Source organism: Elephas maximus, chromosome 3, assembly GCF_024166365.1.
Source record: "Elephas maximus indicus isolate mEleMax1 chromosome 3, mEleMax1 primary haplotype, whole genome shotgun sequence".
NCBI classification, from domain to species: domain Eukaryota; kingdom Metazoa; phylum Chordata; class Mammalia; order Proboscidea; family Elephantidae; genus Elephas; species Elephas maximus.
In genome coordinates, this window is record NC_064821.1 from 181721033 (window position 1) to 181748303 (window position 27271).

At 39.8% G+C, this 27271-nt stretch overlaps 1 protein-coding gene across 5 annotated transcripts; it reads left to right on the forward strand.

Annotated features, from left to right (window-relative positions):
- The first annotated feature begins 29 nt into the window (after positions 1-29).
- Positions 30-26524, forward strand: EXTL2 (exostosin like glycosyltransferase 2). 5 transcript variants are annotated; one of them, XM_049880240.1, is made up of 6 exons: positions 30-1164; positions 4042-4120; positions 19885-19948; positions 20093-20312; positions 20922-20992; positions 23531-26524. In XM_049880240.1, exons 2-6 carry the CDS (start codon positions 4116-4118, stop codon positions 24017-24019), a joined length of 849 nt encoding a protein of 282 aa, XP_049736197.1. In that variant the 5' UTR covers positions 30-1164; positions 4042-4115; the 3' UTR covers positions 24020-26524. The 5 variants fall into 5 exon arrangements, with proteins under 5 accessions (XP_049736197.1, XP_049736194.1, XP_049736195.1 ...); XM_049880237.1 differs by having other exon boundaries at positions 31-1164; positions 19885-20312; XM_049880238.1 differs by lacking the exon at positions 4042-4120 and having other exon boundaries at positions 31-1164; positions 19885-20312.
- The last annotated feature ends 747 nt before the right edge of the window (positions 26525-27271 follow it).

Below are 27271 nucleotides of genomic sequence, written 5' to 3' on the forward strand. Positions count from 1 at the left end.
CCGTGGAGGGGGCTGCGCGGGGGCTGCGGTGGTGCTGCTGGGAGGGTCTGAGACGTTGACCTGGGGGCCTGAGGTAGGAGCTCCGCCACCTGGGGTCCTGAAGAAAATCCGAAGTGGCGGACCTGTAGACTGGGCTGGCCGGGAGGTTGAGACCCCGCTCACGCCCATCCCGACTGTCTACCACCAGTGTTTCCGGATGCACTAGCGTCCCGCGCGTGTCCTGTCGCCATCCCCCCGCCCGTCCCTCCATTGGCATTAAATTCCGTTGCATTAGGTGGCAATGCTTAAGAATCCAGGCGGCGACGTGTTCTTTTGCTGTGCCAGTCCGCAGGAAGTGCACGTGATGGCTTTGGACACCAAACCCTAATCACTCCACTCCGTTCCTGAGAGCAGCGCCTGACCCTGGCCTGCCACTCAGGAGGCAATCAGTAAATGTCTTTTGAAAGAAAAGGATATTAAGTGTGTTTAGAAGATGCCCGTTAAAGAAAGCTCCAATGAGACCGTTTTGAGTTAAGGTTTGGTTAGTGCATTGCATCTCCCGCAATCTCAATCCGCAGAAACTCCGGAATTCATACATGGCCCTTTCGCTTCCAGGTCATTCCCCGGGGCAGCAGTGGCGGCTGTAATTCTTGTCAGAGCCTTACTGTCGATTACAGGGAGAAGCAGCCTTTTAGGTGAGACACCCGGCGTGCAGAGTGCAGGGAGACGACCCCGGCGGGCCTCTCCCGGACACCTAGGGGCGTTGGAAACATTCCTTCGGGCGCCTTTCTGGGGAATTGTTTGGGTAAGGTCCTGTGTTCCGTCACGTGAATGATTAAAAGTTGTTACCTAGGGGAAGAAATAGGGAAAAGAAGGATGTCTTCCGAAGGTGGACGAGAAACTACAAAACCGAGCTTCTCGGGAACTGCCTTACAGTGTAACAGGAAGTGGAGCGTCAGCGAAGGGATGGGGCGGTGACTCGGGGACTGTCCCCCTGCTCCAGGCGCTCACTTTGCAGGCGGCGCTTCTTCCAGGTTATCAATCCACCAAATGAGACACGGTAGCTGTACGCTGCTTCGTTTAGAAAAAGCAGAAATGAGCAAGCGAGCCGCCCCTTCCTTTTTAGGATAACCAAGCTGCAAGCAAGTAAATCGACTAGCCCCACTGCATTCCTCTGCACTCGAGGTAGGAGAGCAAAATGCTCTCGTGTTACAAAATTTTTGCAGGGGAGGATATTTTCCGTGGTTAAGGAAGTTTGTGTGTGTGGCGGGGGAAGGGGCCAGTGGAGAATGTTAGTAATTCGAAGATTTTACTTTTGAAAATATAAAGTACTATTCTGCAGTTTTTTTTGTTCTTTAAATGTTCATGTTAAATAAAATTGTTGTGAGGAGAGATGGCTAGGTTCCAGAAATTAAGTTCTGGAAAGAATATTTTGTCTCTGCCTCTCTTGGTGTATATCTCATTATTTTAATTTGAACATAGAAATATTTTCGATTAGTAGCATTTACTTGTATTCTTAGGAAGCTTTTATAATATCTGTAGACTGAATTTTACTCTGCTGCATTGATGGGGGAACGTTAATTGGTTGCAAAGTGGGTAGCTTAAGAGAAATCTTTTCCTGGTATTGCGTTTTTCTCTGAAACTGCTTTATTTCATTATGATGTAACTAATGCTAATGGGGGAGAAGGAGATATATAGAGATAATCAAATTTTAGCAAATGATCTTCGGCATTCTCTTAACTCATCAAGGTCAGCTGCATTTGGAGCCTGTATATTTTATCCTGTGTAGCTGTGAATTAGAAATTGTTCAGGTGATTTATGGAGAAACAAAACCCTGCATTAACCTTCTTCCACATCATTTTGAAATAAGTTGAAGAAATTGAAGTTTAATTTCTGTTGTATTGGTTTCCTGGGACTCCCAGCTTAATCTCCCACCCCCGCAAAAATATACCAAAAAAAAAAAAAAAACCCAGTGCTGTGGAGTGGATACCGACTCATAGTGACCCTATAGGACAGAGTAGAACTGCCCCATAGAGTTTCTAAGGAGCGCCTGGTGGATTTGAACTGCCGACCCTTTGGTTAGCAGCGGTAGCACTTAACCACTACACCACCAGGGTTTCCCACAGAGATATAAGATAGATAATTCTTACGAGGACCTTTCCTTTGAAAAAGTAACAATGCCATTTCGCACCCTTCACATCTCTGGAAGACCAACTTCAATACTAAAGACATTTTATTTCCGGTATAAAGTATAGAAGAACACTATTTGAATCAAAAAGTTCAATAAATGGAAAATGTTTGGCTGTGCCTCACTTAGTTATTTTGTAGTAATATTTATGCCATGTATGTTATCCCATATATGTTGTCATATCAAAGTTAGTTTCATTCATTCCACAGTCATTTAATGAATGTCTACTATGTGCCAGGCTCTGTACTGGGCACAAAATCAGATAAGTCAAAGTTCTTTCCCTGGAGGAACTTGATGGAGAGAAGATGATTTGAGGAAAGGGACATAGTGACAGGCAAATCAGTCCAGGATTCTAGAACTGTGTGATGTTAAAAGCGCACACCGGGATGCCCAGGGAGCAGAGAGGAGGGGTGTCAATTACTCAGTGACTCTTTCTAAATAAACTAAGCCATTCCTTTTGCCCATTCAATAGCTTGTATCATGGAAGAAGATGATTTTGGACAATCAAAAATGATTCATCAGCTCTATTTAGATGGTCATTACAGATGCAGTATTTGAAAGTCTCATTAGAATTCCGTGTTCCTTCAGATAAGAGTAAATAGGTTTAATATTATAAAATAAATAGAAACCGAAACCCACTGCTGTTAAGTAGATTCTGACTAATAGCAAGTCTATATGACAAAGTAGAACTGCCCCATAAGATTCCCAAGGAGCGCCTGGTGGATTCCAACTGCCGACCTTTTGATCAGCAGCCATAGCTCTTAATCACTACACCACCAGGGTTTCCATAAAACATAGTACTGAAAAATCTTAAACTAATAAATGGATTTCTACACTGAACTTTCCATTATTTGCTCATAATTAGGCTAGTGTGTATACTATGTGAGAAAAAAAAAAAAAAAACAGCTGCTCAGAGATGTGGTTTAGGACTGTGAGGCATGAAAGCAGAGAAAATTGAGGGAGGGGCAGGAGCTCATCTCCAGCCATAGTTCTTCTCCTCCTGGGCAATAGTCAGCAAAGAATAAGAAGGATGCCATCTGTCGTTCCTCAGTAATCAGTGCTAGCATGTATCTGCAGCACTATTTTAGATCCTGTGTTTTTTGATTCTTCAAATTGAATGCCCTGTTTCCAATGCTGTAAATCTTTAGGGAAGCAGACTGTCACATCTTTCTCCCACAGAGCGGCTGGTAGGTTCGAGCCACCAACATTTCGGTTAGCAGCCGAGCGCTTTCACCACCCAGCAGAGCTCCTTTATCTACTATTTCATTTCCTTTTTTCATTAAAGGTTCACAGGAGCCCTGGTGGCACAACGGTTAAAGCTCTTGGCTGCTGACCAAAAGGTCAGCGGTTCGAACCCACCAGCCGCTCCATGGGAGAAGGATGTGGAAGTCTGCTTCCTTAAAGATTACAGCCTTGGAAACACTATGAGGCAGTTCTACTCTGTCCTATTGGATCGCTGTGAGTCAGAATCAACTCGATGGCAACGGGTTTGCTAATAGTAGATAAAACTACTGTTACATACAAATCTGGAAATTGAATGCAAATCCAAGTTGCTAACACAATCAGAGGTTTTTCTCTATGAAATATATGCTCGGGCTTCAAATGCATTAACATATCAGATAGTTGGAATGATGTGAGTTTATTCTGCTTCTGGATCCTCAAGAGAAAGATAAAAATATAGCAGTGTTAGCAGCAGCCTCACAGGAAAACATTATTTACCTCGGTACCTAAATTTATTTCTTAGAACACAGAATAGCAAATTCTAAGTTCTAAAAATCCAAGCCTGTGGATAATGGTGTTAAAACGTTGTTATTTTCTTTTTTTCTACTTATTGACAAAAACATCACAGAAAACTCTTTGATTTTCCTTAATAGTGCCAGGAGAGGCTGTTCCTATCAATCACTTGAAGCCATAAGGAAATTTTTTTTTAAAGTTAAAGTTTATCACAATGAGGTAAGTACCAGTATTTCCATCTGAGAAAATTTTTTTTCTTCAGAGGTGTTTTTGTTTCCTTTGAAATAAAAGGTCTTACTTGAGCCAGGATCTGTTAGAAAATACTGTAAGGCCTCTTTTAGGTCTGATCCTTTGAAATAATAGTCCAGATTGTAGAATGAAGCCAATATCCCTAAAGATGAAATATCGTCATAGACTCAGACAAAGCTAAAGAGTAGAGACAATGCCTCAGACATTCAAAATACAAAGCATCTCACGTATGACAGCCAGGAGTTTGGTTCTGCACCCCCCCTTCCTGTGCTCAGGAAAAGTTATTTAATATACTCAATCACAGCTATCCCATGTATAAAATGGGGTTGTTGTTGTTGTCATGTGCCATGGAGTCGATTCTGACTCATAGTGACCCTATATTGACAGTAGAACTGCCCCATAGGGTTTCCTAGGCTATAATCTGTACTGCAGCAGATTGCCAGGTTTGGTGGGTTCAAACTACCCACCTTTCAGTTAAAAATCAAGCACTTAACCATGACACCACCAAAACCCCTATGAAATGATGTGGATATGTATTATTCTCTTTTCTCTAAAGAACATTTAAGCTGTTGTGTAACATAAAGGGGAAAACTTCTGACAACTTGCATTACTGAGCAATCTGAGTTCTGGAGGGCAGGACCTGGGCCTGCCTGATCATCACTGTCCCTAGCACCTGCCAGTGCCAGGCACGTGGTGAGCACCTATAAATATTTCTTGACTGATATCCACCGTGGATACTTTGACCTTCCCTGATAAAGTTAGGGAGCTTATATGAAGTGAGATTTCTACCAATTGGAAGTTTTTAGTATGCATCTATCATAGTTTGTTATCTAAAAGTATTTATGTCGCAATTCATCTGTGTAAAATCCATTCTCTTAGAGAAATGATTTTGGAATAAAATGAGTTTACTGAAGAAAACCAGTATGCAGTAAGACAGAGAGTCTCACAGAATATTCCAGGGATCTGTTGCCTAAACATCATGCCTCCTCTCCATTTTCCTGTATTTTTTTAAAACAGAGGTTGGAATGAAAAGTTCCAGTGTCCTGGCACAGAAGAAGTAATATATTTGCAAATTTTTTACTTGTTTTCTTTTTGACCCATTCCTGCAACTAATTTTGCATGGCACTGTACTAAGCTAAAAACGTTTTTCTTTTTAGGATACATTGACTCCTTGGATCCTTATAAGTCATAGATGTGTCTTTTAGGAAAAAGTCCGTTTTTACACGAGCCCTAACTTATATGCAGCAGATTGGCCATCTCTAAACATCATCATCATCATTTTCATCATGACAATAGCTACAATGAATTGGTGATTCCAGGAGAAAAGTACAAAACTAAAAAAAAAAAAAAAAATTTACCTAGCATAATTCAAACCTGTATACTTTGAAGGTAGAAAGGGTCTGCCTCATCGCCTGCCTCAGTAACAAATGGGTGGTTTGAAGGGGGTGGGCAGTGCTTTAAAAAGACTTTGTACATAGTATCTGCATATGTTATTTCCCTTTTAATCAACGGTAATGAAATAAACTCTACTTAGTTGATAGTAGCTGCCTGAAGCAGTATTGAAAAGGAGAGTGATACTTTGCATAGCCAAAAAAAAAAAAAAAAAAAAAACCATTGCTGTCGAGTCATTTCTGACTTATAGCAATAGCAATCCTATATTTTGCGTAGGCTTAAAAAAACCAAGCTAGTTGCCATAGATTCTGACTCGTGTTCAAGGGTAGAACTGTGCCCCATGGGGTTTTCAAGGGCTGTGATCTTTCGGGAGTAGATTGCCAAGCCTTTCTTCCAAGGCACCTCTGAGTGGATTAAATTACCAACTTTCAGTTAGTAGTTGAGCGCTTAACTGTTTGGGTGAGGACCACCCTTGTACTGGCTTAGGAAGAAAAAAATGCCAGGACTGATGAGCAGCGTTTGCTATGGATAAAGAGGTATGATTAGGAAGAGAAGTCGAGACACAGATACCTAGTATCTGATATCCCTGTTTAAGTGCTGCCCATGTCTGTCAATTCTAACCTGATTTACCTATAAAGAAATGGCTTGCTCTTAGCCTGGCTGTCAACAGAAGGACCTGATCTTTAGTGTAACCAGCATAGAAATTCTTTCTTCACAGTTAACAGTGAAAAAAATGACCTGGTACAGCAGCATCTACCTGTTTAGTGTGATATTGTCATAAATGCAGCTACTTCTCTGTACCTTTTAGCAGTTCTGTTCCAGAGCTGTCTCCAAATGCAAGAGTAGGCCCTGTAAATGACAGGATTTAGACTGGCTACCAAAGATCGTATATATGTAGCCAGTCATGCTGTCAATAGAAAAGAGGGATCACTTTTACTGTAATAACCTGTCCCTAACACGGTTGATCCAGATTTTAGTCATCTAAATAATCAGTACCTATCACTGTACAGTTGATCGTAAACACGGCAAGATCACAAGATGAATCTGTGATATCACGTGTCTTAGTCATCTAGTGCTGCTATAACAGAAATACGACCAGTGGATGGTTTTAACAAAGAGAAGTTTATTTTCTCATAGTGAAGTAGGTTAAAGGTCCAAACTCAGAGTGTCAGCTCCAGGGGAAGGCTTTCTCTCTCTGTTGGCTCTGGAAGAAAGTCTTTCTCGTCAGTATTCCCGTAGACTAGGAGCTTCTCTGCACAGGAACCCCAGGTCTAAAAGATGGCGCTCTCCTCTCGGTGCCTCTTACTTGGTGGTATGAGGTCCCCAACTCTCTGCTTGCTTCCCTTTCCTTTTATCTCTTGCAGGCCACACTCCAGGGAAACTCCCTTTACGCTGGATCAGGGAAGTGACCTGAGTAAAACCCATTGCCGTGGATAGCAACCCTATAAGGACAGAGTAGAACTGCTCCGTAGAGTTTCCAGGGAGTGCCTGGTAGATTCGAACTGCAGACCTAACAGCCCTAGCACTTAACCAAGTAAGGGTGATGTTACAATCCTACCTGAATCCTCTCAACATAAAATTACAATCACAAAATGGAGGACAACCACACAATACTGGGAATCATGGCCTAACCAAGTTGATACACACATTTTGGGGGGACATAATTCAATCCATGGCACCACGTGAACTCTTTTATTATCATTATGTGTATTCTTTTTCCTGCTTTTCTTTTTCTCTGCCTTTCCTACTGTATTAACACAAAATCTAGTATTTTGTATTCAGACATATGAAAAGAGCAGTGGGAGTTAAGAGTATACTTGTAAGAGTAAATGGACCCTTTGGAAGAAAAGTAAGGGGAAATCATTTAGGAAGGAGAGGATAGAATTGGTAGAAGAGAAGAGCTGTATGGCACTTCTAAAATACCAGTGAAAAGACGGAATTTCTTGCCTATGGGCAAAACCCGAAAGGCAAGCTCTCCCCACAATACTATGTAGCACCTAAAAAGATTTGTGAAGAAAAGTAACCTTTCATGTACTATTTCTGGCATTCTCTATTTTACAGTGAAATAAATTCTAGTTTATCCTGCATAACTATTTAATGAATAAAAGCTTACCATGGGCAGTAATGAACTGACTTGGGCACCATTTTGACTTAGTTTTTCTTTTTCTGCCAATCATCCTTTAAGCTATAGTTTGTTGTTTTCACTTTCTAAAGCCAAATTAAATTTTATTTCTCAAGTAGGTCAGACTTTTTTTGTCTGCCTGTTTTAATCGTGTATGCTGCCTGCTGGATTAAGTAATACAGCTTCTGGTTATGGCACCTCCTAAAAGTTTAAGGAAGTTCTCAAGGATGATATTAAAAAAAAAATTATCTTCCCCGAAGCCAAACCAACTCATTCTCGAAGAGCGCCCGTAGAACCAGTGATGTGCTAAAGCTTCTTAATGCAGGATATTCTTGAAAAGATGTGAAACATCCGAGTTCCAGACCATTTTCTATTTGTCAAGTAGCTCAAACACAGAACTGAAAGTAAAGATGTAGCTTAAGGCTACATTTCATGACTTGCTGTTCTGGTAGCCAGTTGGATGATGACCCAGGTCTTCTTGGGTATTGTCTAGTCTTAACTGGACCTTAATTTGCCTTTAATTTACATTTATTCTCCTAAAGTTTCAGGCATTTCTTATCTACTGTGAAGTTTAAGATAATTTAAAGGTAGATTCCTTCACTCCGTTCACCTACAAAGAGTCAGGAGCACTTACTCAAGAAATGGCCCAGGCAGGCACTGTTTGAATTACAAAGGCTGAGGGAAACTGCCCTCAAGGTACATTCAGACTCAAAAAGGAGATAGAGACACAGTCAATAATTGTAGTACGAGGAAAGGAGGTTTGGTAGCACTGTATTCAGAGCTCACAGGAGCATTGAGGGTGCAGTGGTGAGAGAAACATTCAGAGGGGACATGGTGTTTGAAAGAGACTTGGGTGGAAGGCAAGAAGGAGTTTGTCAGGCAGAGAGAGGGAAGGGCTTTTTAGACAGAGATGACGTATGGACCAGCTTGAGAAGTCATGAATCAGCATGCTGTATGTAGTAGGTACCGTTCATAAGACAATCCTTTTGGAATTTGGCACCACAAGCCCCTTTGCCTCAGCTTGACTGATACTATCATCTGCGTGCCATACGCCCGGCCAGAAGCTGCTCTTCCATTGTACTAGCTGTCTCTTCCAGCTCTCTTCTTGCGTGTTTACATAAAGAAAGCCCAGATTCTGAATCAGTCTCTGCATTCCACCTGGGAATGATTTTAGCTCTTGACAACTGAGGGCCCTTATCTGAGCACCTGTATTCTATAATCATCAGTTTTTAGGCAAGTACATACTTTGGAGGATGATCCAATCTGTACAATATAAGGCAAATCTCACAGTAAAGTGGCAGAACAGTTAGCATTCTTTCACCATCTGTGGAAGATGAGAATGACAGCCTCTCATTGTACAAAATCAAGCTGTTCATTGCTTTTCTACCTTATGAGTCACAGGATACAAATAATCTTGGTTCGTGCCGTGCGGTGACAGATTTGTTTTCAGCTTCTCTCTGGGTAATTATTACTTCTTTGATGTGAAGGAACTAGCCCTGAGAAAAGAATTCTGCATTCACTAGGGAGCTTTGGTAGATGATGTAGTAAGTAACTGAACATCAGGCCTTTGAAAATTCACATTGTCTGGTTGACTTAGAGACATGCGTGAGGGAATTTGCAACTGTTACTTTAAAGAGTATGTATTATTTATTTTCTTTCTCTATATCTTATCTCCACATTTAAGAAAATTTCTTAAAATTTCAAATAATGCTCTTCTAAAAGCTGCTTCACTTCTCAGATATTCAAAGATCCTTGACATAATGACTCAGCAGTTCTACTCCTAGGCATATACCCAAGAGAAATGAAAACTTATTTTCATATAAAAGCTTGTACACAAATGATCATAGAGCATTATTTGTAAGAGCCAAAATATGGAAACAACCCAAATGTCCAGCACCTGATGTGTGGATAAACAAAAGTGGTACATCCATACAAAGGATTATTAGTCAACAATAAAAAGAATGATGTATTGATAGGTACTACTACATGGGTACCCTGGTGGCATAGTGGTTAAGTGGTATGGCTGCTAACCACAAAGTTGGCAGTTCTAATCCACCGGGTGCTCCTTGGAAACTTTATGGGGCAGTTCTACTCTGTCCTGTAGGGTCTCTGTGAGCTGGAATCAACTCAGTGGCAGTGGGTTTGGTTTTGATTTTTTTACTACATGGGTGAACCTTGAGAACATCGTGCTAAGTGAATGAAGATCCTCACAAAAGACACATACTGAAATGTCCAGATTAATAAGCAAATACGTAGAGACAGGAAGTAGGTTAGTGGTTCCCTGGGGCTGAGGTGGGACCTTGGCTTGGGGGAAGTGGGAATGGGTCATGATTGCTAATGATGGCAGGGCTTCTTTTTGAAATGTTTTAAATGTTCTAAAATTAGACTGCGGTGATGGTTGCACGGCTCTGTGAATATAGTAAAGCCACTAAACTGTACACTTTAAATGGTGAGTTATATGGTATGTGAAATTTATCTCAATAAAAAAAAATAAAATAAAATAAATTTTTTTTTCAATAAAGCTGTTAAAAAAAAAAAAATCCTTGACATTCCAGGGTATGAATTTTTATGTTATCTTACAGGTACTTTAGTAACAGTCTGTTCTGTTAATTTCTTGACACATCCTTGCAGAATTTACCATAATATAACTGTAAGTCATAGATGGGGCCACTCAGAAGATCTAGGTTCTTGCCCTGGGTCTGCTGCTGGTTAGCTGCTTGCTAACCTTAGCATGACCTTAGGAAAGTCCTTTATCCCTGGACCTTGGGTTCTTTATGAAATGAGAAGGTTGGTTTAGAAGAGCTCTGAGTTCCCTTTTAGCTCTCTTAGTTTATGTGTTTGTACAATGAGGCATATAAGCATTAGGGCATTTTTATAGACATGGCTGTGTCCCTCATCGTTTGAGCGTAACAAATAGCAGTGGGGTTTTCAGAGGCCACCTGGCTCCAAGTCCTCGCCAACATATTCAAGTATGGCTTTATAGGCAACTTATGGAGAGCAAGGAGCCTTGGTGGTACAGTGGTTAAGCATTCAGCTGCTAACTGAAAGGCTGACGGTTTGAACCCCCCAGTGGGTTCGCAAGAGGAAAAACCTGGCAGTCTGCTTCCGTAAAGATTATAGTGTAGGAAACCCTATGGGGTAGTTCTCCTGTGTCATACACGGTTGCTATGACTGGGAATTGACTCAGTGGCAGACCACAACATATGTAGAGCAGGATTTCTCAACCCCGGCATTACTGGCATTTTAGACCAGACAATTCTTTGCTCTGGGGCCCTGTTCTGAGCCTTTAGGATGTTAAGCAGCATCCCTGACATCTACCCACTAGATAGTAATAGCTTCCCCACCTTCCAACCCCAAGTCATGACAATCAAAAATGTCTCTAGACCTTGCCATATGTCCTCTGGAGAGGTAAATCACACCTATTTGAAAACCCCTGATGTAGAGGATGCTGGGATAACACTGTCAAAATAAGTAAAATGATGTGTTCTGAACCTGTGAAGAGCTAACAAGTTAGCATAGATGCAAAAAAAAAAAAAACAAAAAAAATTATCAGGGGAATCTTTGACTTTTCAGATAGAGAATTTTTGTTTTGTTTTGCTAACATTTACTGTGTTTATCAAAGTTATATTTAATCTGCCGTAGTCATGGCAATGGGAGAAGGGCAGGGAAGGGAATAGATTAAAAGCTGTCAGATCCTTCCTGGAACGAGGTAGAATGTCAGTGTATATATACACAGATATAATTTTAAAAGAGGAAAAAAAAAAAACCTAAGAGGAAGGTTTAGGAATTGAAGGCAAGAGAGCTGACAGGTGCCTAGTGAGTCATATATTTACTTCTTGATTCTTTCCAAGTACGAGGTTATCCAGATGTCTTTCTCATATCCCCAGCTGAAAGCTCAAAGCCATGAATTTCATGATAGAATCTTTCTCTAGAAACAGAACAGAAGGCAGCTATAAACTGAAATCCAAATAGCCCTGAAGTCATCATCGCAGTCGCCGCTTGACTTTGCAAGCTGGGCTGAAGCTGTTTCTAATGGGCCTGCGACAGAGTTCCGGGCTTCAGCTCTTCTCCAAGCCCAGATGTGCCACTTGCACTGCAGCCTCTAAAAGCCTTGCTCTCCTTGCATTTCCATACAGACTGAAAAATTGACACCATTTTATTGGGCTGCATTATTTACTAAATACCCATGAAATATTTGCACTTGTGTGTTTCTAAAGATATGAATTATTCCTATTTCCTGAAACCTTTTTGTTACAGGTATAATAGGAGATTAGAAACAATCCAAAGAGGAAATTTCTCTGATGGGTACAGGAGATAAACTCCTCCTCGAAAGTATAGATAAATGTATGTGCAGTCACGAGCATCTGTGAAAATATGTATTTATAGTAGGCTATCATAATTAACCTTCATTACTTTTTCTAGACTGAAGCTGCCAGATAGCAAGTTATTGGTATCGGCTTTAGAGATGAGAAACACTTCTATATAAGTTTTTCAATATGCTGTTCCTACTCAGCTGCGGTAAATGAACATAAAGATCTTAATCAGGATATACTTTAATGCAGTTGTCAAAATGATTCTTTACTCTGAGAGCTTATAACTGGTGGTTTTCATGCAGAGCTGAAAAGATGTTTTATGAGACCTGCTTTTAATTCAGTATGAAAAGAATTTTCAGTGCCTTTGATCCCAAAATATTAATTGAGAATGGTTTGTCTTTGGTTGACAATATTAACAGTATGTGTTGTTCTAGTAAGAGGGTGCATAAAATGAAAACACTGTACTCTAGAGCCTTAAGTTACAGTCCTTGAAAAATAATCCTGGTAAAGCTGAGATTACTTCAAAAGTAATTTGTCATATTCATATCATAGAGTGAGACCACAAGGGAAGGAGAAACACAAAATTGCTTTTCCTAACAGAACAGGCTGCGAGAAAGTCCAGGAGGGAATATCCTTTCAGGGACAGCTCTCTGAAAAGGTTACTGCAAAGATTGCATTATTTTCGGATCTGGGCTGTTGACAAGTGAGAGCTGAATGACAATGATCTTGTCCTTGTCCTTGCTGAGTAAACTCTTTGCTCGCGCACGCGTGCCTCAGTACACTGCCTCATCATGGAGTCGGTTTTGTAGACCTCTGCCTCCCTCACCATCCTCATTCTTCATTCTTGTAAACATCAGAGAATACTGTTAAAGGCATATCCTGTATGGACTCTCTCTGTCTTTGCTAAACTGTACAGAGAGAAAATTGTTTTGGAAATGACAAAACACGCCATAAAACATGAAATAAGGTCACAGAAATGCGATTATGACTTTAACCCAGCCACTTCCAAATCTCTTCAGTGAAAAGCAACAGGTTAATTGGACATCATTTTGAAAGTAAAGGAGGTTTAGTTTAGAACCAAATATTCTGTTAGGCGGAAGAATTTAGACCACAGTATTAGGATTGCTTATGGAATGATGGCCTAGCTGCAAATACGGAACTTCAACCACAAGGTGTGAATCAAGAGTTTGTATATCTCTAGGTATGGATACAAAAGGTGTATTGTCCCACAGGAGATGGAGAACCAAATATAAAATATACAGAGGCAGTGTTGTATGAAGCACAGTGACAGTGGCTCAGTACAGTTAGCGTACCACAACTATACTTGTCTAAACCAAGGGAATGAGAATGATGATAATGCAGCTGTTATAGGGGCTTGAAATAGCAGTAGAGAAGTAAATAGAAAAACATTTAACTGTTGTGCTAAACGGCAATCTAAAACAATACTTCAGTGGTAGAGAAAGCATTTTAAGTGTTTCTTGAATATTTTCAGGTGAGTTCTACATATATTTTTGAGCACTTGGCTATGAGGAATATCAGGATGATTAAAATATTGTTCTTGCCCTCAAGGCACTCACAATCTGCTGTTTTCTGTTATGTAGTTTGATAAATGATATACTTAATACATTATATCTGTTAAATAATCCTTTTATTGTTGTTAGATGCCATCGAGTTGGTTCCAACTCATAGTGAGTCTATAGGACAGAGTAGAACTGCCCCATAGGGTTTCCAAGGAGCGGCTGGTGGATTTGAACTGCTGACCCTTTGGTTAGCAGCCAAGCTCTTAACCGTTTCACCACCAGGGCTCCAGAGGCAGCCTAGTAGGTGGGAAAAAAAAAACTCATGTTTGAATTATAATTCAATCAATAGCTAGTCATGATCTCTTAGACAAGTTGCTTTGAACCTTACTCTCATTATCTTTAACATAAAGATTATCATCATTGTTGCTGTGGTATATAAGTAAAAGACCTTGCACAATTCCTGACACAGGCACAGGTTTGGCCCTCAGTAAATGATTTTCATACACACACATACATCTGTATGTATGTCATTGTATTAAATTTTGCATATTCTGTTTAAAGAATGGCAATATTAATGACAGCCATCTGAAAATAAGCAAGAGTCCTGCAGGCAGGGCACAGAGAAATGATGTCGGGAAAGAAGGAACTGAGCATGTCTGAGTTGGAGCAATCTGCAAGTATGACTGGTTGGGTCTGTCAGTCGTAAAGCTGAGATAAGAAGGCCCAGGCCTTAGGTATCAGCCAGTCATTTCCTCTTGGTGCTGCATGACCCTGATGAGCTTCCTCACAAATTTCTGCCCTTGTACACAAGGAAACCCAGGTGAGAGAGTCTGGATGGTGAACAATCACACACCTTATATATATGTCCTACGGGTTGCTATGAGTCAGAATCGACTCAACGGCACTAGGGTTTGGTTTTCACCTATGTGAGTTAGTGAGAAATTTTTTCCAGCTTTACCACATTTCTCTGCACTAAACAATAAATGAGAGTATCTGTTGTTCATACAACCTGAGAAGGAAATTTTATCAAACTCTAGTAAGAGAGGATTAATAATCGGAACCTGGAATGTATGAAGTATGAATCTAGGAAAATTGGAGGTCATCGAAAATGAAATAGAATGCATAAACATTGATATCCTAGGCATTAGTGAGCTGAAATGGACTGGTATTGGCCATTTTGAGTAGGGCAATCATATAGTCTACTATCCTGGGAATGACAACTTGAAGAGGAATGGTGTTGCATTCATCGTCAAAAAGAACATTTCAAGATCTATCCTGAAGTACAATGCTGTCAGTGATAGGATAATATCCATACACCTACAAGGAAGACCAGTTAATACGACTATTATTCAAATTTACACACCAACCACTAGGGCCAAAGAGGAAGAAATAGAAGATTTTTATCAGCTGCCGCAGTCTGAAATTGATCAAACATGCAATCAAGATGCATTGATAATTACTGGCGATTGGAATGCAAAAGTTGGAAACAAAGAAAGATCGGTAGTTGGAAAATACGACCTTGGTGATAGAAACAATGCTGGAGATGGAATGATAGAATTTTGCAAGACTAATGACTTCTTCATTGCAAATACCTTCTTTCACCAACATAAACAGCGGCTATACACATGGACCTCACCAGATGGAACACACAGAAATCAAATTGACTACATCTATGGAAAGAGACGATGGAAAAGCTCAATATTATCAGTCAGGACAAGGCCAGGGACTGACTGTGGAACAGACCATCAATTACTCATATGCAAGTTCAAGCTGAAACTGAAGAAAATCAAAACAAGTCCACGAAAGCCAAAATATGACCTTGAGTATATCCCACCTGAATTTAGAGGCCATCTCAAGAATAAATTCGAAGCACTGAACAGTAGTGACTGAAGACCAGATGAGTTGTGGCATGACACCAAAGACATCATCCATGAGGAAAGCAAGAGGTCATTGAAAAGACAGGAAAGAAAGAAAAGACCAAGATGGATGTCAGAGGAGACTCTGAAACTTGCTCTGGAGCCTCGAGCAGCTAAAGCAAAAGGAAGAATTGATGAAGTAAAAGAACTGAATAGAAGATTTCAAAGGGTGGCTCGAGAAGACAAAGTAAAGTATTATGATGACATGTGCAAAGAGCTGGAGATGGAAAACCAAAAGGGAAGAACATGCTTGGCGTTTCTCAAGCTGAAAGAACTGAAGAAAAAATTCAAGCCTCGAGTTGCAGTAGTGAAGGATTCTATGCGGGAAAATATTAAACAACCCAGGAAGCATCAAAAGAAGATGGAAGAAATACACAGAGTCATTATACCAAAAAGAATTAGTCGATATTCAACCATTTCAAGAGGTGGCATATGATCAGGAACCAATGGTACTGAAGGAAAAAGTCCAAGCTGCTCTGAAGGCATTGGCGAAAAACAAGGCTTCAAGAATTGATGGAATATCAATTGAGATGTTTCAACAAACAGATGCAGCGCTGGAGGTGCTCGCTCGTCTTTGCCAAGAAATATGGAAGACAGCTTCCTGGCCAACTGACTGGAAGACATCCATATTTATGCCTATTCCCAAGAAAGGTGATCCAACTGAATATCGAAATTATAGAACAATATCATTAATATCCCATGCAAGCAAAATTTTGCTTAAGATCATTAAAAAATGGCAGCAGCAGTACATTGACAGGGAACTGCCAGAAATTCAGTCTGGTTTCAGAAGAGGACGTGGAACCAGGGATATCATTGCTGATATCAGATGGATCCTGGCTGAAAGCAGAGAATACCAGGAGGATGTTTACCTGTGTTTTATTGACCATGCAAAGGCATTCGACTGTGTGGATTATAACAAATTATGGATAACATTGCAAAGAATGGGAATTCCAGAACACTGAATTGTGCTCATGAGGAGCCTTTACGTAGATCAAGAGGCAGTTGTTCGGACAGAACAAGGGGATACTGATTGGTTTGAAGTCAGGAAAGGTGTGCGTCAGGGTTGTATTCTTTCACCATACCTATTCAATCTGTATGCTGAGCAAATAATACGAGAAGCTGGACTATATGAAGAAGAATGGGGCATCAGGATTGGAGGAAGACTTATTAACAACCTGCATCATGCAGATGACACAACCTTGCTTGCTGAAGGTGAAGAGGACTTGAAGCACTTACTAATGAAGATCAAAGACCACAGCCTTCAGTATGGATTGCACCTCAACATAAAGAAAACAAAAATCCTCACAACTGGACCAATGAGCAACATCATGATAAACAGGGAAAAGACTGAAGTTGTCAAGGATTTTGCTTTACTTGGATCCAGAATCAACAGCCATGGAAGCAGCAGTCAAGAAATCAAAAGATGCATTGCATTGGGTAAATGTGCTGCAAAGGACCTCTTTAAAGTGTTGAAGACCAAAGATGTCACCTTGAAGACGAAGGCGCACCTGACCCAAGCCATGGTATTTTCAATCACATCATATGCATGTGGAAACTGGACAATGAATAAGAAGACCGAAGAAGAATTGATGCCTTTGAATTGTGGTGTTGGCAAAGAATATTGAATATACCATGGACTGCCAAAAGAATGAACAAAATCTGTCTTGGAAGAAGTACAACCAGAATGCTCCTTAGAAGCAAGGATGGCGAGACTGCTCTTACATACTTTGGACATGTTGACAGGAGGGATCAGTCCCTGGAGAAGGACATCATGCTTGGCAGAGTACAGGGTCAGCGGAAGAGAAGAAGACCCTCAGGGAGGTGGATTGACACAGTGGCTGCAACAATGAGCTCAAGCATGACAGCGATTGTAAGGATGGCTCAGGACCAGGCAGTGTTTCGTTCTGTCGTGCATAGGGTCGCTATGAGTCGTAACCGACTTGACAGCACCTAACAACAACCTAACAGTAAGAGTGGAGAGACTACAGTTCAGTTAAAGTCGTCATGAATAATATCTCATTGTTTCTAAGAGATCTTTTATTCCTTAGTGTATTTTTAAAGTGTTGTTTAGAAATTCTTGGTTGATTTTTTTTTATTTCTGGTCTTTTCAAAAGTAAATTTCTTTGAACACTTCTTTTTCCTCGTTTCTAGCTTTTGTTCTTGAGTAGTAGAATAGAGCCAGGATATGCAAAAATTGAGATGAGAACTCAATTGCATGAAACACAAAAAGGAGACATATCTAAAAGGCTTATGGAGATTTGTGTAGGAGCAAGTAAAATCTGGACTCAGAAGCAGAAATAGCAGAAGAATAAAAAAACGGAAACAATTGAAAGCCAGCAAAGCTACAGAAGGAGGCAGCAAAAGTGAAGATGAGCCTAGGCTCCATAAAGCAGTCTGTGAGATTTCACCTTCCCTCACATGTATAATTGAGAGTTTTGATTATACAAAATTTTTTGACCAATGAATATCCAGGCTACAGCCATCAGTTATTTGTTCACCTACTATTTTGTGGCCAACTCTGGAGATGTAAGGAAGATCCTTTAGGTATAGTGAGGAAGACAGGACAGTAAATAGTTGATATAATAGCTTGTGATCTGTATAGTGAGAAAGGTTCATTCAGCTCAACCTGGATTTGTATCCATGCAATGCATGCCCAGGGCCCGTCATGCTGAATAGCATAGGATCTAGGGTGTCTTAGTCATCTAGTGCTGCTATAACAGAAATACCACAAGTGAATGGCTTTAACAAGGAGAAATTTATTTCCTCACAGTAAAATAGGCTATAAGTCCAAACTCAGGGTGTCAGCTCCAGGGGAAGGCTTTCTTTCTCTGTCAGCCTTCTCATCAGTTTTCCCCCAGACTAGCAGCTTCTCCGTGCAGGGACCCTGGGCCCAAAAAAGGCACTCTGCTCCTGGCACTGCTTTCTTGGTGGTATGAGGTCCCCATATCTCTTTGGTCGCTTCTGTCTCTTGCATCTCAAGAGAGATTGGCTTAAGACACTATCTAATCTTGTAGATCTCATCAATGTAACTGCTGCTAATCCATCTTATTACATCCTAGTGATAGGATTCACAACACATAGGGAAATCGCATCAGATGACAAAATGGTAGGTAGTCATACAATACCAGGAATCATGGCCCAGCCAAGTTGACAGATATTTTGGAGGGACACAATTCAATCCATGATATGGGGACAGATGTTTCTGGATGTACATCTTAGCTCTATTACTTAAGTTGTTTAGTAATCTTGGAAAAATTATTTAACCTCTGTGAGCATCTGAACTATTAAATGAGAATAATAATAGCAAAAGATAGATTGTGTCACTCACCTAAGCAAAACCTCCAGTGGCATCCCCCATCTAACATAGAATAAAATCCATACTACTAACAAGGCCCCAAATAATCTGGCCTTTGCTTATCCTGTCACTCTGATTTATTCTTTTCATAAGCACTTATCAGTATCCCAGATTACCTTTTGAATTTATTTATGTTATCTGTCTCTCTCTATCCTCTGCTACTTACAGCGGAGATCTTGCCTATTTCATTCATTTCTGTATTCACAGAACCTACCACAGTGCCTGGCACAAAGTAAGTGCTCAGTAACTATTTGTCTAATTTATTGAGTGAATAAGTACATTGGTTAAGAACTCGACTGCTGACCAAAAGGTTGGCAGTTCGAATCCACCAGCTGCTCCTTGGAAACCCTATGAGGTAGTTCTGCTCTGTCCTATGGGGTCCCTATGAGTTGGAATCAACTCCATGGCAACGTGTTTGGTTTTTGGTTACGGCATGTGAAAGGAGCCCTGGTGGCACAATGGTTAAGCACCTGGCTGCTAACCAAAAGGTTGGCAGTTCAAATCCACCAGTGGCTCCAGGGGAGAAAAGACCTGACGATCTGCTCCCATAAAGATTATAGCCTAGGAAACTCTATGGGGCGGTTCTACTCTGTCATATAGGGTCACTATGAGTAGGAATCAACTCGATGGCACACAACTACATGGCATGCGAAGCACCTGATAAGTAATAAAACATCTATAATTGTTTGCAGCTGCTGTTACTGTTGTTATTATCTGCTTCACATATTAGGGTTCAGCATATGATTTCATTTGGGAAAAAAGTTTACTAACTTTTCATTTTAGAAAAGAAGTAAAACTAAAAGATTAGTGTACTACTAAAGGAAACACATTCCCATTTGGAAAAATCATCTCAGTTCCAAAGTTTTAGTAATAAAGTAAGGGCATGTTTTAAAATGTACTGCTTGATTGTTTCTGTTCGATGTGTATGAGATCTTTTGTCTGCAGTTGCAGAACAAGCCTATCTCTCTGGCCAGCCATCTATCAGAGAGGAAGGGAGAGCTGAATTTGAATCAATTAAATAAGATTGACCTCTCTCCTCACTAAAAACACAAGACCAAAAACATGCTGACTAGTAAAATGATAATGTTCTGTCTTTTATTTTCATTCCTGCTATAGGTGTTGCCACATCTGCAAACTTCCTGGGAGAGTGATGGGGATCCGAGTGCTTCGTTTCTCTTTGGTAGTTATCCTTGTGTTGTTACTGGTAGCTGGTGCTTTGACGGCTTTACTCCCTAATATCAAAGAAGACAAGATGCTCGCATTGCGTAGGGAGATAAAATTCCAGGGCAAGTCCACCACAGATTCCTTTACTCTTATCATGCAGACATACAACAGAACGGATCTCTTGTTGAGACTTTTAAATCACTATCAGGCAATACCACATCTGCACAAAGTGATTGTTGTGTGGAACAACGTTGGGGAGAAGGGACCAGACGAGTTATGGAATTCTCTAGGGCCTCACCCTGTCCCTGTCATCTTCAAACTACAGACAGCAAACAGAATGAGAAATCGACTCCAGGTCTTCCCTGAACTGGAAACCAGTGGTGAGTCGCAGCTGGGTTCTCAGCCTGCAGGGTGGCAGATGAACAGAGTTGGGGGTAAGGTTGCTGATTTCTGGCCCCCTACTTGTCTTAACTATCTGGAGAAAGTAGGGGAAGTTAATCATAAGAAAGCACTTTGAAATGCTTAAGGATAATTTCCAAGATGTCAAGAAGCAGTTTCCTGGGGAGGAAATCACATGCATCTTGCAATAATGACAAAGGTTAATATCGTAGAAAAAGATACACTATAATTACATATTACTACATTGCAGAAGGTGGGAAAATGCCAGTGAGCTTATGCTGAATGTATGTTCTGTCACTGCCCTTTTCACGTCATTCACAGCAGTTTCCGGAGGTCGTAATTTGCTTAAAAGAATCTTGGTGTTATTTATTTATAGTTTCATTAGTTCCTAGGATGATGGATGATAACTACCTGATAATTCCCCCCTCAGGAAGTTATAAAATCAATTATAATTTCAGCAAAGACTTTTCTGCTAGAAAAACCTCTTCAAGAATACGTTTCTAATGATTTATATAATAACACCATTGTATCTTACTAATTTTGTTTTCATTTCCAAACTTCAATTTAAGTTTTTTCCCCTCTCATTTCAGCGGTGTTAATGGTAGACGATGACACGCTCATTAGTGCCCAGGACCTTGTTTTTGCTTTCTCTGTCTGGCAGGTAATGTTGCTATATCCTTTATAAAACCATCTGTATAAAATCTTACAGAGTGCTTAAACAGGACAGCGTGGTTTAATGTGGGGGGTAACTAAAACGTCATAGAACACGTCTATCTCAAAGATAGATGGATTTGTCATAGAGTAATTAGATTTCCTGTGCTGAAAGTCAAACTTGTTATGACATCTTTTACCTCTATTTGATTTATATTTTGGTGTATTAGGCAGAAGAGCTAGAACTACCTTCCAGACAACAATGAAGAAATGATCTGTGTAGCAAAGGCTAGGATGCAGAGATAATTTTTTCACAAGGCCGCAGACATGGATGTCAAATGAGATATGTATCTCTGTACTTATATTGGAAGCCCTGGTGGCATAGTGGTTAAGTGCTATGGCTCCTAACCAAAAGGTTGGCAGTTTGAATCCACCAGGCACTCCTTGGAAACCTTATGGGGCAATTCTACTCTGTCCCAAAGGGTCACTATGAGTTGGAATTGAGTTGATGGCAATGGGTTCGGGTACTCATATTGTATATAACTTTTTAAAAGAAAGCATTTATTATATTCACAAAATTTAAACCTGGTTCTGCAATCACTGTTTAAAAATTCTGCTGTGAAAATTCTTCCTGCACCATTGTAGTGGCAGGTTTTTATCTTCTGAATCCTAGCCGGGATAAGCAGGCATCGTTTGCTTACTGTTCTGTGAAAACTCTCTGCTATTGAATATGGCTCCGTAATCGATGGCTGTTACAAGTTATACCTGGAACCAGAGCTGCATACAAATACCCTGAAGCCTTCTCAAATAATTAAACACTGTGTTTCCTAATAAATGGTCTAATTTATAGCACCTCTACTTAATTAGCTACTTGGGATAAAACAGCGTGAGATATTAAAAGTAAGTGACCACAGCATTCTGCAAATATCAGCATTTTAAAAACTTTAGTTGTTAACTTTGTGCCTGGTGCCCTGATCAACAAATTGGTTTTTTTCCATGTCAGCAGTTTTTCAGGCCTTCTAAATAAAAGCTTCTTAGGCAAAAAGTTCTGAAGTAATACTCCAGCTGAAAGATTTTGATTTAAGGTAAAAATTCAATTTACCCACAATGTAAGAGGGAGAAAAATACAAGACCATGGTTCATTAGAACAATCCAAATAGGCCGTAATCAAAGGTGACTGAATAAGATTTTAGGTTTTATTCATAAAAATATAAAGAGCAATTTTAATCCATTGCCCAAGTATTTTCTGACTCTTGAAATTCAGTCCAGTCACTACTCCCCAGTGCCCCACATACTGTAATTATTTGGTTTATATAGGATTGGAATAGACTGCCCAGATGTCTGTGCTTTTGCACTTGACCCATTATCTTCATTTTTAGTGCTTTCCCTTTTTCTTCCTTCCCTCCTCTTGTTGTTAGTTGCCGTGAAGTCGATTCTGACTCATGGCGACCTCATGTGTGCAGAGTAGAACTGTTCCATAGGGATTTCAAGACTGTGACCTTTTGGAAGCAGATCACCGGGCCTGTCTTCTGAGGCATCTCTGGATGAGTTCCAGCTGCCAACCCTTCGGTTAACTGTTCGCAACACCTGGCTATCTTCCCTCCTCTAGCCACCTAGATTCTCCTCATCCTCCTAGATCCCATAAATGGTACATCTCCTCTCAAGTCCTTCAGCCTCTATCCCCCATCCTGTGACCTTCTCCTTGGCCTCCCAGCAACCCAGTTGTCATTCTATTCTCAGTGTTCCCATCAGATTTTACCCAACTGTATTTATAACTTTATTAGAGTATTATAATTCCTTGTACAAATAACTATATCCCTCTCTGGACTGTGAGTTCTTTGAAATGGAATTTGGCCCAGCCCAATGTTTTTGTGTCTCTTGTTCAGTGTCTGTCCAAGAAATGAATGAAACTCGAGTTCACATGCTTCATTGTTTTTTGTTTGTTTGCTGATTTTTGTTTTATTTTTAGTCATTCTCACCTTAATGTTAAATGTCTTACTACCATATATTCTTTTTTTTAAACTCTTCTTACAGACCTCTTGCATTTTTAGCAAGAATACACCCAAACTGGAAAGGGATGAAAAATTTTTTAAAATCAGTAGTAACTTTCAAGAACATTGAAATCAACATGGAAACACAATAAAATCATGATTTTATATGCTCCTCAGAGACTAAAAGAATTTTTCAAAGCAATCACATTAAATCTTACTATCCCGTACGATAAGTAGCATTCATACAGTCAACTTCTGAAGCAAACTTTGAAGAACTGAGCTCTTAGGTAACTGGAATTTGCTGATACCAGGTAATGTTTGAATTAGGATATACGTGAGGTTAGAAAATTTGGGTTGTGAAGGAATTTGGCCTGTAATCTTAACAGGTCAGAGATTTTTGAAGTTGTTTGGAGTTAGATGACGTGGAGATGTAGAAGCCAGGAATATAATAAAATTGACAAACCAGTTTAATTCTCTTTGTGATAAGTCACTGCCTTCTTCACCATGTCTGCTCTAAAGGAATGCCACACTTAATTGTTCTATTTCCCTCTTTTCAGCAATTTCCTGATCAGATTGTAGGATTTGTTCCTAGAAAGCATGTCTCTACTTCATCAGGTATCTACAGTTACGGAGGTTTTGAACTGCAAACACCAGGGTTTGGAAATGGTGACCAGTACTCTATGGTGCTGATTGGAGCTTCATTCTTCAACAGCAAATACCTTGAGCTCTTTCAGAAGCAACCTGCAGCTGTCCATGCTTTGATAGATGAAACTCAAAACTGTGATGACATCGCCATGAATTTTATCATCTCCAGGCACACTGGGAAGACTTCAGGGGTATTTGTGAAACCTGTAAACATGGGCAGTTTAGAAAAAGAAACCAACGGTGGCTATCCTGGAATGTGGCATCGAGCTGAGCACTTTCTGCAGAGGTCTTACTGTATAAATAAGCTGGTTAAGATCTATGATAGCATGCCCTTAAAATACTCCAACATTATGATTTCTCAGTTTGGTTTTCCATATGCCAACCACAAAAGTAAAATGTGAAAGTCAAATGAACAAAAACAAGCCTCAAAACTACTTGGTATTTAAGTTGCTTCTCTATGTTATATAGTTGTTTTTTTGTTTGTTTTAAAGTAACATTAGGAACTTTTATCCAATCCAGAAGTCTCTACAAAAGAAAAAAATGTGCAGTGCTTCTAGGATATGAAATTGATATTGACTTCAAAAACCAAGAAGCTGGTGTTACCCAGATAGGTCTTCTGGAAAAGGGTTTTTATCCAGAGATGTAACTTTTTCATCAATGATTTTATTGTTTACATTCTGAGACTGTTCTACAATTTCTTTGACTCCTGGCATTTGCCTTAAGGACCTGCAAGCTGTTTCCAGGATCAGAAATTTGAGAGAGGCATTTCTCAGCATTTTCACTAAAGGGGCTGAGTGTTTTAATTTGAAGCCTGAATGCCTCTTTAGCAAAAGCCTGTAGTGTAGGGAAAAGCCATGTGAAAAGAAAAGAGTTTCAATCTCATATATAAACAGGAGGAAATTCGCAGTTACCAGTGCTTCCCTTGTGGCCATTCCAACCAGTCCTCCAGGATTAACTCAGCCTAGCGTGGTTTTGATGCAAACATTAGTGCTTTTATGTTTATTGATAAATGTGTTGTGTTTGCTTGATTTTTCTGAACATTTACTGCATGGATGACAAAAAATGCAGCCTATGTTTCTTATATGCAGCTAAAGGAGTAAATGTGTTACTAGGTTCAGGTAATACGTTTTGTCCCTGAATCTGACCTTGGGAATGTACATTAATTCTTATATTTTGTATAAAGTATGTGTTGTCTGAGAAATATGTACAAAATAAGTCTTCTGAAAGAATGATTAAGTAGCAAATGACACAAGTATCAAAACCTTTAGTATCAAAAGATATTTATTATTAAAGCATAGATTATCTCTTGGATACTAGAGAGATTGTATGTATTGTACACAAAGTCAACCTTTTGCATTCTAAACTTCACTGTTGGTCTTTTTTTCTCCCCCCAAAAAAGGATCCAAAGCAGTGTTCATCATGATGAAATTTCAATTTCATAGATGTAGGAAAAAATAAAAACTGAGTCATAGCAGAGGAATTCTATAAGGTATTTGCCTCAGCTTATTGTTCAGGTTATCTACTCTCTGTTGTGTGAATTAGAGGGTTTCTGTTCCAGTGTCTTCTATTTAGCCCCTGTTGGTGACAAAGAACGTTAAATAAACCACCTTCTTTTTCTCATTTTTACGAAATGCCAGTATATTCTCACAGCATATTGCAAAGCTATGAAAACTTAAAAAAAAAAATTATGGCTAGTATTCCAACAATGAGGTCTCCATGCAGTGGGTTCAATATATTTTGTTTCTTTACATGGGGGTGTGTATGTGTCCTAATGCAGTCAGAGAAAACCGGTAGAACTTGGAGCCTCACTAAAATCTGTATTGTTCATAAAAAACCCATATGACCCAGCAATTCTACTCCTGGGTATTTAACCAAAAGACTTGAAAGCAGAGACTCAAAAAGAGATTTGTTCACCAATGTTCATTATACCACTATTTACAATAGCTAAAATGTGGAAACAACCTAAATGCCCATCAACAGATGAATGGATAAATAAAATACGGTATGTACATACAATGGAATATTACTCAGCCAATAGGAGAAATAAAGTCTTGATACATGCTACAGTGTGAATGGAGCTTGAAGACATTATACTGAGTGAAATAAGCCAACCACAAAAGGACAAATATTGTACGACCTAACTTATATACAAAGACAAGAAAAGGCAAATGTATAGAGACCAAAGTTTATTAATGGTTGCCAGGGGCAGGAGGGAGGGGAGAAAGGTGGTTAACAGTGATAGAAAAATCGCATTGATTAATAGTAGGGTTGCACAGCCAATTATTGTAATTACTGTAAATAAATTGTACACCTGTAAAAAAATTGAATTGGCAGAAGTCGTGTGATATATTTACAACAACGACAAAAAAAAGTAGCTGCTGAGCCTGCTTATGTACAACCAAAAACCTTACGGGATTTGGCTCCTTGGTTTCGAGGTTTAGGGTCATGGTTTCATGGGACATCCCAGTTAATTGGCCTAATAACGTGTTTAGTGCTTATGTTCTACCTCCTAGTTCGTTGTGTAGCGCCAGGGGTCTTAAAAGCTTGCAAATGGCCATCCACGGTAGAGCAGATCGTCTCTATTCTGAAGATGACTCTGAAGTCTTCTTTAAACTGAGCAATAGTTTAGCTTAACCGGTAAAAAAGGTCAGCCTTGAGCATTATACTTTTTTAAGAACTATATGGTATCAAACTGACAACAGCAACTCAGAAGATGAGCTAGGAAACTCAGGGGGCAGTGAGTTGATGTTAATGAGGTAGGAACAACTCAGAAAAGGGGGGTAAGAATGGTTGTACAACTGGAGGAATGTAATCAATGTCATAAAACTGTACATGTAGAAACTGTTGAACTGGTGTATGTTTTGCTGTGTGTATTCTCAACAACAACAAAATAAAATTTAGAAAAAAAGAACTTATACTGTCAATTATCTGCTTTGCTTTGTCCAATCTTAGTGATTTTTGTGTGTGTGTGTGCCTCTTGGGCCACCAGCAGATAAATTAACTGTTACCATCCATGTGTTGTATCTATGTTAATTACGCAAACTCAGGTTTTTGTGGCTGTTGTGTTAACAGATTTCTAAATATTTCAGTATATTGCCCAAATAAGGTAAAGGTGTTAGCTATATGCCCAGTGGGAAAATATTCCTGGATTTTATTTCCCATCTTGTGTTCTTTAACTTGCCTTAAATATCACATAAGTTAGTTATGTTTTCAAATATTGTGGAACAAATATGAAGCCAAAGTGAAATTCAGCCTGTTATAATGACTCTCTTACATGGTGGTGCAAATCCTACTAAAATTGAGATGCCCCTTATTTTGGCTCCAAAAGATCACAGAGAGGAGATGCTCAGGCTTAAAACTGCATAGGAGAAGCAATGAAGCATAATGCTAAGTGCACATTTTGCCTCAGGTACTCAGGCTCAAATCCTTGCTAGACCTCATATTTACGTAACCACTCAGAGCCTCAGTTTTCTGTCTGCAAAATGAAAATATATACGTAGGGGCCTGTTTTAGTGTGAATCCACCAGGCGCTCCTTGGAAACTCTATGGGGCAGTTCTACTCTGTCCTACAGGGTCGCTATGAGTCGGAATTGACTCGGCGGCACTGGGTTTTGGTTTAGGAGTCTGTTTTAAGAAATAAAGGAGATAACTTG

What these genes read in the sequence shown, in the direction of transcription:
- EXTL2 (XM_049880237.1), top strand. An exon ending in CCCTGAACTGGAAACCAGTG is followed by an intron (nt 20,313 to 20,921) that starts GTGAGTCGCAGC and finishes CTCTCATTTCAG; the next exon opens with CGGTGTTAATGGTAGACGAT. An exon ending in TTGCTTTCTCTGTCTGGCAG is followed by an intron (nt 20,993 to 23,530) that starts GTAATGTTGCTA and finishes CCCTCTTTTCAG; the next exon opens with CAATTTCCTGATCAGATTGT.